This window comes from Aulonocara stuartgranti (assembly GCF_965226115.1).
Source record: "Aulonocara stuartgranti genome assembly, chromosome: 3".
NCBI classification, from domain to species: domain Eukaryota; kingdom Metazoa; phylum Chordata; class Actinopteri; order Cichliformes; family Cichlidae; genus Aulonocara; species Aulonocara stuartgranti.
The window spans coordinates 37,607,914-37,621,509 of NC_138941.1; the positions used below are offsets into that span (position 1 = coordinate 37,607,914).

The 13,596-nt window shown below is 38.6% G+C and overlaps 2 protein-coding genes across 2 annotated transcripts; both read left to right on the forward strand.

Moving 5' to 3' along the window:
- The first annotated feature begins 1,482 nt into the window (after positions 1-1,482).
- Positions 1,483-3,626, forward strand: LOC309702896 (transmembrane protein 272-like). Its single transcript, XM_082527530.1, has 4 exons — positions 1,483-1,735; positions 1,822-1,872; positions 2,015-2,179; positions 2,954-3,626. The coding sequence occupies exons 1-4, from the start codon at positions 1,687-1,689 to the stop codon at positions 3,166-3,168; spliced, it is 480 nt and encodes a 159-aa protein (XP_082383656.1). The 5' UTR covers positions 1,483-1,686; the 3' UTR covers positions 3,169-3,626.
- Positions 3,627-9,543: 5,917 nt separating this feature from the next.
- Positions 9,544-13,457, forward strand: LOC309702895 (uncharacterized protein). Its single transcript, XM_082527529.1, has 5 exons — positions 9,544-9,640; positions 9,912-9,982; positions 10,069-10,119; positions 10,262-10,426; positions 11,874-13,457. The coding sequence occupies exons 2-5, from the start codon at positions 9,934-9,936 to the stop codon at positions 12,086-12,088; spliced, it is 480 nt and encodes a 159-aa protein (XP_082383655.1). The 5' UTR covers positions 9,544-9,640; positions 9,912-9,933; the 3' UTR covers positions 12,089-13,457.
- The last annotated feature ends 139 nt before the right edge of the window (positions 13,458-13,596 follow it).

Below are 13,596 nucleotides of genomic sequence, written 5' to 3' on the forward strand. Positions count from 1 at the left end.
AAAAGTTTTACGTACCTAATTTGATTAGACTGACCTAAGATTCCATGACTTTGTCCACAAAGAGGATTTCAACACAAAATATAAATTAGATCCATCTGCATCCAACTTTGTGTGTTTTATTCAACATTTCTACACTCTTGGTTTTCCCGGTCAAAAAAAGCCGGTCATTAAAAATTAATGGGAGAGGCAATTAGCGTAAATAACTGAGTACAGGTACATGCACATTTGTCACATGTACACTTGCAAGCAAGCACCTATACATGTGCATAAACACACACACATACACACATACAGACACCTTGGGTTACTTGGGAAACACTACGCGAACCTTAGTGCCCAGGAGAGCCTCTCTTCTACAGGAATAGCTCACAGGTCACTGTGTGGCACCATCATAGCAGGTCAATACACCTTAAGTGAGACTCTATGTATTTGATCACTACACTGGTGAGGAGGAGAGAGGCCAGGAAACTGACAGAATATAATCTGACCAAGAAATGACTGATGAGGAAGAATTCAGTGATGAAGAGGAGCTGAGGCTGCTGTCAGATTTAAGTTTAAAAAAAGGGAACTTTTCCCACCTGAGAATCAAGTTTGGCTTTTAGCTTAAAATGTCATCAGGATTAACACAGGACCAGCAGAATGTGCCGTACCCAAGAATCTCTCAAAACCGTAGTGATAAGTTTGACCAACCTGGAGGGGAAACAGTTTTAGCACAGCAACTGGAAGGAGGTAACCTAGAAAGACACCAAAGACATGGTTAAATCAGAAACATTCTGCATACTGCGATCCGTATTTTGGATCTTAGTTTTGATCAAAAACAGAGCTGTGGGGGGATTTCCACCATGTCACGGTCTCTGCTTTCTATTGTTTTGTTGAACATAAAGGCTAAAATGTCCGAAACATTTTTTTAAAAAGTGCTTTTATTCGTGGTAATATCACTGTTATACAAACGATTATCTGAGTAAATGGCTTGTGAATCCTCATGGCAAGTTCTCCCAGCGCAATGAGACTCTGTAACAGGAAGTTCAGACAACAACACATTCATGTGTGAACACGTTGCCAAGTTCTCGTGCAAACATTCTTTTCTTGTCCTTCAAACAAGACACACAGGCAGGTAGGGCTGCAACAAACTATTTAAACTAACACGCTTTTTATTGCTGTCATATAATACATCTGTTTGGGGGGTTTTTAACTACATGAAACACACATAAAGTTTAAACCTTTCTTTTTTGTCTATTACATGTTGGCTTTGGCACGTATTGGTAAATGGCCTGCATTTGTATAGCGCTTTACTCAGTCCCTAAGGACCCCAAAGCGCTTTACACTACATTCAGTCATTCACCCATTCACACACTGGCAATGGCAAGATACGTTGTAGCCACAGCTGCCCTGGGCGCACTGACAGACGCGTGGCTGCCGGACACTGGCGCCACCGGGCCCTCTGACCACCACCAGTAGGTAAACATGGGGTAAGTATCTTGCCCAAGGATATTTGGCATGCAGCCAGGAGGCAGCGTGGGATCAAACCACCGATCTTCTGATTTCTCTTTCACTGACTTGTGAACACTGTTTGTGATCTGCCTTGTTTCTCTGTTCATTTGTCATTTGCCTGACAGTTAAAGGCAACCTGAGCTCGTCTCACAGCTTCCTTTGTGTCTCTGTAGGTTTCATTTCTAACTAGTCACGATGCCAGAGAGCGATAGACCTCAACACACTTGGATACCTCGAGTAATAAGTAAGAAAGTGATTTTGAACAGTTTTGCACACATCTGCAGCTGCTGTGTGTCATTTGTAACTGAAGCCATGTCTGCCTTCCTTCAGGGTGTATCTATGGGATTTTTCTCATCATGTTTATTGTTGAGGGGATTGTTGGTAAGTGTGAGTGGCTCTATATACAGACTGAATTCATCTACATTCATTTATGTGTTGGAAGGAAAATTTGAAAAATCAGATAACAAGAACTATGCAACAACGACTTGACAGTTGTCTTCATTTTCATGCTTGTGCTCTGTAGGATCTGTGTACTTTAATGACTGTCCAAGGGCGCCCTCCATTCCCGTCATTCTGGTTTTTTGTGGATTCATACCTGTCTTGTGGGGATTGAGCCGGTTTTTGAACAGGTGCAATATTTTCTTCGACTGTCTGTTCCTCTACCTCTTTTTTGCCTGGTTCATCATCGGTAAGTATCCTGGTTCTGGATCACTTGACCCAGCATTTTGAGGAACTTTGTTTTGAGCAGCCTTATTAAACAGCTCACTTTCTGATAAAATTAAGTTTTGTTCCACGCTTCTACTTTTGGGTCCACAAGTATAACTCCACAAAGTGTGTATCGTCAGCTTGTGGCAGTAAGCTTGAAGTTATATTCAGCTTCTTAACAGTGAAGGTTGCTGTTGTAATACACAGCCAGGCACTGCAGTACATACCTGATGTGATTAGCAACATGGTGGTGACAAATGCTGTATTTTTCAAAGGCCAAGTGCAGCTTCTCATGACTGAAATTAGACCAAAAACAAAACTTAAAGCTAAATTATTTTTGGAAAAATGATACCATTATTGCCCTGTGGTTGCTGAAAATGCAAACCTGCCACTTCAGCCTCCAAACTGCTCTCAATGCTCACTTTATGATTTTTTCTACTGTTGGCTCTGTACAGCACAAACTGTCAGTTTATGAGAGGTAGCCAATCAGAAGAAAGTTGGCTGTTTGAAAATTAAACTAGATCATTATGAATAATTAGCCACTCTAGAATGAGATTAAATTAAGTCATGCAGCTTTTAAACACAAATAGAGATCAATGATAACCTGGAGTTCAAACATCTTGTCTGAAAAGTCATTTATATTAAGGTTTACTAAATGAAAGTTTTTTAATGCAAGAATAAATGCATTACGGCAATATTTGTTGTTGCCAAGCATGATCAGACCTTATTTTCTGAGATCTTATTTACATTTTTCCAGGTAGCATAATCATCTACTCCATCTATGAACCCGACTACAACAAGAACACTACAGAAACCGATCACTACTGCAACAAGACGCTCTACCTGTCTGCATTTTGTTGCATCACCCTGACCTACGTCCTGACAGGTGTTTATGTTTTCACTTATTTTTTTGCTCTCTGCACCAACCAGATGGTTTACGATGATGAGGATCGGCCACTGCTGTGGAGCTAATCATATGAAAGTGTGTACGTAGACCAATACTAATGAAACAGATTAGAATGGTGCCACAATAAAATATATCACACTGTATGAACATATGCTACTACTACTAATAATAATAATACTAATGGCACGGACTGAAATAAAATCATAAGCAAACAACAGACCAAATATTATATTAATATTTTAATCTGTTCTTTATTTAGAACATCATACATTTAAGGAAGAAGTGAACATGACTTATTGAGATACAGAATTCGGTTAAGACACTGATGACCCATCATGGCAGAGTAAATGATCATGATTTTCCCTGTTTAACAAACATATATAAGTTTTGTGTTAATGAAATGTGTGATTTTGTTTATTTGCCAACATTCATGCCGTTTCTTTTTTGTTTAATTTTAAGTCAACAAAAATAAATACATAAATAAATAAATAAATAAAAGGCTGCCCTTTTTATTACCCCGTTACATCTTCTGCAATTTTTTGTCAACAATAAATTGAATAAATTGATTTTTTTTTTTTTCACAATGAACTAAACAGAAACAAATGTGGGAACTAAAAAGTAGGAGAAGTATTTTGGAAGAGCAGAGATTTCGTGCTTCAAAGAAACACATGTCAGACAGGAAAGGCTCAGTGGGTTTGGACAACAGCACAATGCTCCGGAGTCTGCTGTAGTCAGTGCTATCCTCTATGCTGTTGCATGCTGGGACAGCACGTTGAGGGTTGCAGATGCCAACAGACTGAATAAACTGATCTGCAAGGCGACTAATGTTGTGGGGATGGAGCCAGACTCCCTTAAGGTGATGTGGGAGAGGCAGATGTTGTTCATGATAAGGACAATACTGGACAATACATCCCACCCGCTCCGTGACGTTCTGGCCAGTCACATGGAGCAGGTTCAGTGACAGACTGAGATTACCTACATGCAATGTTACGCTTAAATGCAGATGTTGGTCTCAACCTTGGTGTTTTTCTAAGCATTTGTACTGTGGTGAGAAGTACTGAGCCCAACATAAATAACTTATATAATAACCAATCAATATATAAGTTAAGATTGAAGCAGCCACTGATCCATTTTTTCATCCTGAGACCATCTTTTAATTTAATCAAAGTAAAGTTAACTTTTACTTCTGAGCCATAGGTGGTGGTGGGTTTTAATAGACGAGCTAGCCTGGTCTATATTAAAAGGACCTGCTCTCAGATTCAGACCTCAGCACCACCCAGTGACAATAATAATAATGGATCGCATTTATATAGTGCTTTTCGGGGCCCTCAAAGCACATTACAATACCACTATTCATTCACTCTCACATTCACACACTGGTGGAGGCAGCTACAGTTGTAGCCACAGCTGCCCTGGGGCAGACTGACAGAAGCGAGGCTGCCATATCGCGCCATCGGCCCCTCTGGCCAACACCAGTAGGTGAAGTGTCTTGCCCAAGGACACAACGACCGAGACTGTCCGAGCCGGGGCTTGAACCAGCAACCTTCCGATTTTCTCTGACAGCATTAAAAAAAAAGCCTAATGGAAGGTCAAAGGTCGTCACTTGATGGCTGAACTAAAAACTTTAATCTGGAATTCTTTCACACTGTGTTTTTCCAATGGTGTGTAATTTACCACAAAGTAATTCAGAGTCATTCATATCAGAGCAACCAGAAAGGATAATACATTTTTAAATACACAACTTTCTACAGGACTATTATCATTGTGTAACAGTCCACAGCCTCTCAGAACTCTCTGAATATCCGTATCACACTGTTAATGAAGTGCTAGGTTTGTCCATCTTTTCCTGTCTTCTCATCCTACAGTGGAGGTCTGAAGAAGACTATGAGTCCTGCTTGATCCCTGTTACGACCTTTACTCTTCCTGATGTTTCTGAAATGATGTCTCTCTGTCAGTGTGTCAACAGAACATCTGGCACAGGACAGCTGCAATGAAAGAAATTGAAATAAAATAACATCTGAACCCAGGAAACCCAGCTTGGTCCTGATGGTCTCCTTCACAAGTTTTCCCCCCAGGGTGAATGTAGCTGTTGATAATAATGTGGACTGTTATTAAAGGGTGCATGAAACGCTTAACACATACAGGCTAATTTACATCACAGAGCTCTGCTCTCAAATACTGACCTAGATGTGACTCTGTCTGTGAAGTTGGATTTAAGAAATAAGTGCTTAAAGTTAAAGATTTAAAACATACTTCTGTCAGTATAGACTATGATGTCATGTGGTTGGTTGGGGCTAATAGAATAACATTTATCTTAGCTAACAAGTGTCAGAATCGATAACTCAGAGGAACATAAGGACACTAAAGCTAAAAAAATCTGTTTAAGGGGATCACTTTTGTGCTGCCAAGGCTTAAGAAACCAAGGTAATGCTGTCCACTATCAGTCTCTTTAACAGTAAGTGGCTATTTCCTGTTTGGCTAGCTGCACTCAAACCGGAAATCCAGCTGTTAGCTGTAATCTTTGGGTTTATTTGTAAAACACTTTATGAATAAAAACGAAGGCGAGCGCCTTTCACACATCAGGTGACGGCCTGGTGAAGCCGACAGAACCACATCATATGCAGAAAAGCTAAGATGAGATTCTTATTTTGCCCAAGTGGATTTGAACAGAATCGATGACAAAGGGCAGGCCTGGCCGAGTCCAAAACCCAGCGGAAACGAGTCCAACTTGTTGACAGCTACATAGACCAAGCACCCCATATAGTTAAAGCACATCCTCCAGTCCCCTTTCTTGAACATGGGAACGACCATCCTGTCTGCCAATCCAGAGGTACCACCCCTGATCTCCACACAACATTGCAGAGGTGTGTCAACCAAGACAGCCCTACAACATCCAGAGCCTTCAAGAACTCAGGGCAAACCTCATCCGCCCCAGGGGATGCGAGAGACCCTGCTTATGCAGAGCAGAGTTTTTTTGCCTTTGTCATCAGAACGTCAAGACAGTGTGACGACATTTCCTATCGTTAAATCTTCCCAAATACAACACAGCATCTGTTCCTTGGAGGATGCAGTGCTGGGGAATATAAAGTTTAAGCTAGCTATATAACTGAAAATACATTCTTTGCAACAACTTTTAGTGAAGAGAGAATAGGAGGACTGGGCAGATGTGACTTTGGGAGCTGTGAGAAAGAAAGTCTCACCTTACAGCAGTTTTGATAACCTAATGACTAAACTACAGGTTGTAAAGTCTTTCCTTGTTAACAATTTCTTGAAAAAAGAAAACAAAGCTTGTGTTTTACTGGGAGACAGAAGCATGGTAGTTTGTATTGTAGAGTTATCAGACACATTGTGTTTAATCATGGAGTGATTGTTTTTGTCTCAATAATGACTTATTGATTTTATGGATGCTACATTTCTCCAGAAGAAAGCTTCATCTGTGACATGAAATATTACTACACTAATGTTAAAGCAAAGCAGAGGCTGTAAATATGTAAATAATATGATTTATTGTGTTTCTCCACCCAGTTTGGGAATGTATACGTATAGAGAAGATAAGGACAGTGAGAGGTAATACTTTTCACAGTGTAGTTTGTGCAAAGTGGTCTCCATTAGCAGGAGGACAATTAGCTCATGTCAGCATTCATCACCCAGTGTACTGTGTCAAAAAGGAGTCTATCAATCAAACAGGTCATACATATGTGGTTAGTCATAATTCACTGAACTTTCCATGAAAAGTGAAAGGGAAGAACTTGGAGGACAACAGCAGAAACATCTTGATAGTAAAAATATGTTTGACTGGTAATACTGGTTTATTCAGAGTTTTGGTTTCTGCTCAGTTACTCTCTGTGCAAAGGTTCAGCCACTTGCTTGCTTTCTTGCTCATTTCATGTGTACAAACTGACATAATAACGGTAATATTAAAGTCTTATATGCTGGTGTTCATGTTATTTTGTTATTTTTGATATGTAAGACTTTTCATTTCATTTCGTGTAATTCATGGAATTCAGAGTCCATCTTTTCTCATGTTCACTAAAAGCTCACATGAATCTGATTACTGAGCCAGTGTGTTATAGTTTTAATCTTTCTATACAACAGAACACCAGAGATGTGTAAGCGTGCCTTTGTTCTCCCCCTACTGAAAGGTGGTTCTTCAATGGTTAATGATTACAGGCCAGTTTCCAAACTCTGTATCTCAGCTAAGGTTCATGACAAACTTTTTAATGATTAATTTCAAGTTTTCAAGTTTCAAATTTCACATTTTATTGTCATGTACGGATAAACAGTGTATCCACATTTATCCATAATGAAATTGTTTGGCTCGTGCTCCTCAGGTTTACAGCTTTACATGAGCATATCGTTTAAAAGTTATCTGGATGAAAATAGCATTTTATCTCCTTTCCAATTTGGTTTTAGGAAACTGCACAGTACTGTAACTGCTTCCCTGTGGCCTCATAGAGATACTTAGGTATTGTGATTGAAGAAAATCTTTCCTTTAAGCCACACATTGATCCAGTATTAAAGAAACTAACTTAGAAACTCTTTTTCAGAAACGGATCATGTCTCTCTTTCACCACGAGGAAAAGTCTTGTTGCTGCCACCTCTTTACCCCTCCTGGATTACAGTGACATAATTTACATGAATGCCTCTGCTCACTCTCTTCATCTGTTGGATTCTGTCTATCATGGAGCATTAAGATTTACAACAGGCTGTAAACCTTTAACACACCACTGTACTCTATATTTTCTGGTTGACTTGTCCTCAATGGCCTTACACAGGATGGTTCATTGGTATCACTTTATCTATAAATCTATTACTGGTTTACTGCCTTGTTATTTAACAGAGTACATGTTACACAAACTACACAGTTTAGTCACTGACTGTGTCAGGACATCATTACATTCACCCCTCCATCAGTTCGTGCAGATCTTGGGAAGAAGGTGTTCTCATTTTCTGCCCTTGTTCACTGAGTAAATTGCAAAAGGATTTGAAACTCTCAGTGGATTTCACTTGCAGACTTCAAAAGATGTACAAAGGTTTTTGTGAAATCATCACTGGGAACATTGAGACACTGAGTCTCAAAGGTACAACCTGCATTACAAAGGTTAAATTATAAAAATTTTTTTACTGAAAGTTATAAAAAGATAAAAATATCGACCAAATCCATCAACACAAAGACAGTGGTGATTTATTGCTTTACAGGAATGCTGTAGCACTGCATTGCTGTAGATCATCTAAACAAGAATTCAATGTACAAGATGTGGCAAATGGAAACAGCACACACGCACACTAGTTGCTAAATCAGCTGGGGAATGTTTTTTTCAATATGTAACTGACAGTTTGATGACAGGATGTCCTAACATGCTGCTACAAGTCCTGGCACCAAATTGCAAAAAATCCTGCACTTGATGGTGATGTATGCTATTGGCTTGAAGCCAGGTCCGAACCAGCTCCAATCAGCCAGAACTCTGTTATCATGGTTCCAAATTGGTAGATGTCGTTCAATGTCCTCCATTGAGAGTGTCACCAAACATACGCCACAGCCGACCATCGAGTATCCGATAGCAAATGTCTCCTCAGAACAATCGGGCTCTCCCAAGCCCAGGCTTCTCATCGAGAAGAGGTTGTCAATTTCATTAAAGGACCAGTTGTGGATTAAAATCTATAACACAATATAGATTCATTAAAATCCTGGATCGATTTTAAAATATTTTCCCCGAAATGTCAGAATCTCAGGTTAAATCTCACAAAAACCACCAAACAGCTAAAACAGTAAATGAGATCAGGTACACGGATTCTGCAAAAAGATGTCAGCTTTCAGCCTCGCTGGCACGGACATGTCGTCGAGGCTGAAAGCCGATTTAAAAGTTTTATCTTTGAAAAATTAAGCTAATTTGATCAGACTGACCTACGATTTGTCCACAAAGAGGATTTCAATGCAAAAAACAAATCTGATTAATCTGCACACAATTTTGTGTGTTTTATTCAACATTTCTACACTCTTGGCTTTGCTGGACAAAAATATCCAATCATTCGAAACTAATAGGAGAGACAACAATTAGTGTAAATAACTGAGTTTGTCACATGTACATTTGCAAGAAAGCAAGCATACATGTGAATACACACACACACACACACACACACACACACACACACACACACACACACACACACACACACCTTGGGTTACTTGGGAACCACTATGGGAACCTTGGTGCCCAGTAGAACCTCTCTTCTACAGGATAGCTCAACATTTCTATCATTCAGTGATGAAGAGGAGCTGAGGCTGCCATCAGAGTGAAGTCAAAGAATGGGAACTTTTTAAAAAAGTGCTTTGTAGTTTTTATTCGTGGTAATATCACTGTTATACAAACGATTGTCTGAGTAAATGGCTTGTGAATCCTCATGGCAAGTCCTTTCAGCGCAATGAGACTCTGTAACAGGAAGTTCAGACAACAACAACACATTCATGTGTGACCACGTTGCCAAGTTCTCGTGCAAACATTCTCTTCTTGCCCTTCAAACAAGACACACAGGCAGGTAGGGCTGCAACAAACTATTTAAACTAACACGCTTTTTATTGCTGTCATATAATACATCTGTTTTATTTGTAAAGTATGAAACAAACAAAGTTTAAATCTTTCTTCTTCTTTTTTTTGATATTACATGCTGGGTTTGGCACATATTATTTCTCTTTCACTGACTTGTGAACACTGTTTGTGATCTGCCTTGTTTCTCTGTTCATTTGTCATTTGCCTGACAGTTAAAGACAACCTGAGCTCGTCTCACAGCTTCCTTTGTGTCTCTGTAGGTTTCATTTCTAACTAGTCACGATGCCAGAGAGCGATAGACCTCAACACACTTGGATACCTCGAGTAATAAGTAAGAAAGTGATTTTGAACAGTTTTGCACACATCTGCAGCTGCTGTGTGTCATTTGTAACTGAAGCCATGTCTGCCTTCCTTCAGGGTGTATCTATGGGATTTTCTTCATCCTGTTTAGTGTTCAAGCGATAGTTGGTAAGTGTGAGTGGCTCTATATACAGACTGAATTCATCTACATTCATTTATGTGTTGGAAGGAAAATTTGAAAAATCAAATAACAAGAACTATGCAACAATGACTTGACAGTTGTCTTCATTTTCATGCTTGTGCTCTGTAGGATGTGTCTACTTTAATGACTGTCCAAGGGCGCCCTCCATTCCCATCTTTATGGTTATTTGTGGATTCATACCTGTCTCCTGGGGATTGAGCCGGTTTTTGAACATGTGCAATATTTTCTTCGACTGTCTGCTCTTTATCCTCGATTTTGCCATATTCATCATCGGTAAGTATCCTGGTTCTGGATCACTTGACCCAGCATTTTGAGGAACTTTGTTTTGAGCAGCCTTATTAAACAGCTCACTTTCTGTTAAAATCAAGTTTTGTTCCACGCTTCTACATTTGGGTCCACAAGTATAACTCCACAAAGTGTGTATCGTCAGATTGTGGCAGTAAGCTTGAAGTTATATTCAGCTTCTTAACAGTGAAGGTTGCTGCTGTAATACACAGCCAGGCACTGCAGTACATACCTGATGTGATTAGCAACATGGTGGTGAGAAATGTTGTATTTCTCAAAGGCCAAGTGCAGCTTCTCATGACTGAAATTAGACCAAAAACCAGACTTAAAGCAAAATTATTTTTGAAAAATACAATTATTGCCCCGTGCTTGCTGAAAATGTAAGCCTGTCACTTGTTGGGATTAAAGAATTTGCAATAATGCTATGCTTTTTATTAATAAGTGTTATGAAGTCATATAGTGTAGTATTAAGTGGACACAGCCCTGAAAAATAAAGGCATTAGACTATGTGTAGACTCTCGCTCACGCTTGCCTGGGAAAAAGTAGATAACAGGGGACCATCTCTACTGGAAAGTTACTGAAACACTGTTGTTTAGACTAAAGTGAGAGAGCTGGTAATAAAACTGTTAGGGGCACACCACCAATTTGAGATCCACGGCAACGTGTCATGCAGGAAGCTTGTCTCTTCTAGAAGTATTGTGAAAGAGAATTAAAGTGTTAAATGATCTGCTGAGCAGTGTTTTGTCTTCCATCAGCTGCCTCTGAGGAATCAAAAGAACTCGGTGAAGTGTTGATATTTAACACACTTCATCCTCCAAACTGCTCTAAATGCTCACTTTATGATTTTTTCTACTGTTGGCTCTGTACAGCACAAACACGCCACCTACAGTTCAAACTGTCAGTTTATGAGAGGTAGCCAATCAGAGGAAATTGTCTTAGAACAAGAGGAGCCAAAGACATACATGTGACCCTGTTATTCTAATTATTTATTATCGGTAACAGGTCTTGTGATGGGTCTTTAAAGAGTATAGGTTGTGTGAGTTTGACCATGTGAGTAGGGAGTGTTTGTAAGCTGTGAACAAATTGCCGTTTGGGGATTAATAAAGTTATTTGAATTTGAATCAAAACCTCTAGTTACAGACAAAGGATGAACTGAGAGGCTGCAAGAAGCAGAATATAAAACGAATCAGCATTATTTAAAAGTTTTAATGATGTAAATCAACTTCAGTGGAATAAAAATCTAAAGCTGGAAGTTGGTATTAAAGAAAGACACCAGAATGAGCAGGATTTTTTTTTTTGTGAGGTTTAAAAAAATTAAATGTATTTCTTTAAAAATTAAACTAGAACTAACAAGAATAAATGCATTACAGCAATGTTTGTTGTTGCCAAGCATGATCAGACCTTATTTTCTGAGATCTTATTTACATTTTTCCAGGTAGCATAATCGTCTACTCCATCTATGAACCCGACTACAACAAGAACACTACAGAAACCGATCACTACTGCAACAAGACACTCTACCTGTCTGCATTTTATTGCATCACCCTGACCTACGTCCTGACAGGTGTTTATGCTTTCACTTATTTTTTTGCTCGCTGCACCAACCAGATGGTTTACGATGATGAGGATCGGCCACTGCTGTGGAGCTAATCATATGAATGTGTGTACGTTTGTGTGTTCCCCACCTCCTCTTAGACCAGTGGACCAATACTGATGAAACAGATTAAAATGGTTTCACAATAATATATATCATATCAAATATATCAAACTATAATGGACATATACTAATAATAATAATGATGCTGGCTGTAATAAAATCACAAGCAAACAACAAACCAAATATTATACAAATATTTTCATGTGTGCTTATATACAGAACATAATACATTTAATGTTGGTTAATACAGCAACATGCAGCTTTTGATCTTTTGTTAGAGAAATCTTACTATTAACAAGTCATACAGATGACTCATCATAGCAGAATAAATGATCATGATCTTCCCTGTTTAACAAACGAATATATTTTGTTTTATTAAATGTGTGATTTTATTTATTTTCCAATATCCATGCTGTTTCTTTCTTCTTCTTCTTTTTAATTGTAAGTAAATAAATAAATAAAATGGGTTAGGACAACAGGACAACCTGTTGTTGATTGGTTCTTGTTGTTTTGAGACAGCAGCTTTGATCATTGATGTGTGGTGTAGATTTAAGCTGCTTCAAACTTCTCTTGTACCTCCGCTAGTTTGTAAGTTAACACCAGAGCACTATTACATTTCCTAGTTGTTTATTATGCTAAACACCCCTTTTTTATTTTATTTTATTTTATTTTATTTTATTTTATTTTATTTTATTTTATTTTATTTTATTTTATTTTATTTTTGCTTTGCTCTATGCTCTATGAGAAAACACACTTCTACCCTGTGGGGCAAGGAATCGCCTGCAGTAATATTTGAGGCCACTAGATGTCCCCCTAATGCCTCTACATCATGCAGTAAATAATTGTTATGACTGTATCTCGAATAACAAATTTTCTCAACATTATTCATTTTCTTTGCATTATTAATATATATCCTATTTTGCCTTTTGACATGATTTTTTTTCTACACTCAACCATCAGTGAAATTAAATTATTAAAAATAAAAGAGAGTGGTGTTGGAACTGAGAACAGGGCGTGTATTTCACAAGAAGCAGAAAGACCTCGTCCGGCACAGGAAGTGCACTTATACTCTGTCTACAACAATGTTTATGCGAATACGAGGGGAGGCTGATGGAAACTTCTTCTGGGAGTAAAACTGTCAGTTAGAAAAGAAGAACCATGGCCTACCTAAGAGTCTGGGGTTTTCTTCAACAGAGGTGTTTACGTTTGTCCTCTGATCTGTGAACACAAAAGAGACCTTTGGAAAACTGAAAACTAACACTGGAAAAAGGATACAGTGAATTTTCTGCAAACCCTGAGCTTTACCCCACATTTCCTTAAATATACAAAAACAAACAAGAAAATAAACGAAAACAGAAAACAGATATTTTTTCATTGTTAATTTGCTTTATGTAAAAGTGATTCACATGTTTAATTACCATGGAAATGGCTGTACTTACTTATGATTACATGATATAACTGTAATGGGATGGGCAGGCAAAAAGAGAACAGGCGTTAAAGT

Bases quoted from the DNA above. Each gene is read 5' to 3' on its own strand.
- LOC309702895 (XM_082527529.1), top strand. From the start codon at position 9,934: ATGCCAGAGAGCGATAGACCTCAACACACTTGGATACCTCGAGTAATA. The intron at 9,983-10,068 runs GTAAGAAAGTGA...GCCTTCCTTCAG, and splicing joins TTGGATACCTCGAGTAATAA to GGTGTATCTATGGGATTTTC. The intron at 10,120-10,261 runs GTAAGTGTGAGT...TGTGCTCTGTAG, and splicing joins TAGTGTTCAAGCGATAGTTG to GATGTGTCTACTTTAATGAC.
- LOC309702896 (XM_082527530.1), top strand. From the start codon at position 1,687: ATGCCAGAGAGCGATAGACCTCAACACACTTGGATACCTCGAGTAATA. The intron at 1,873-2,014 runs GTAAGTGTGAGT...TGTGCTCTGTAG, and splicing joins TATTGTTGAGGGGATTGTTG to GATCTGTGTACTTTAATGAC. The intron at 2,180-2,953 runs GTAAGTATCCTG...ACATTTTTCCAG, and splicing joins TTTTGCCTGGTTCATCATCG to GTAGCATAATCATCTACTCC.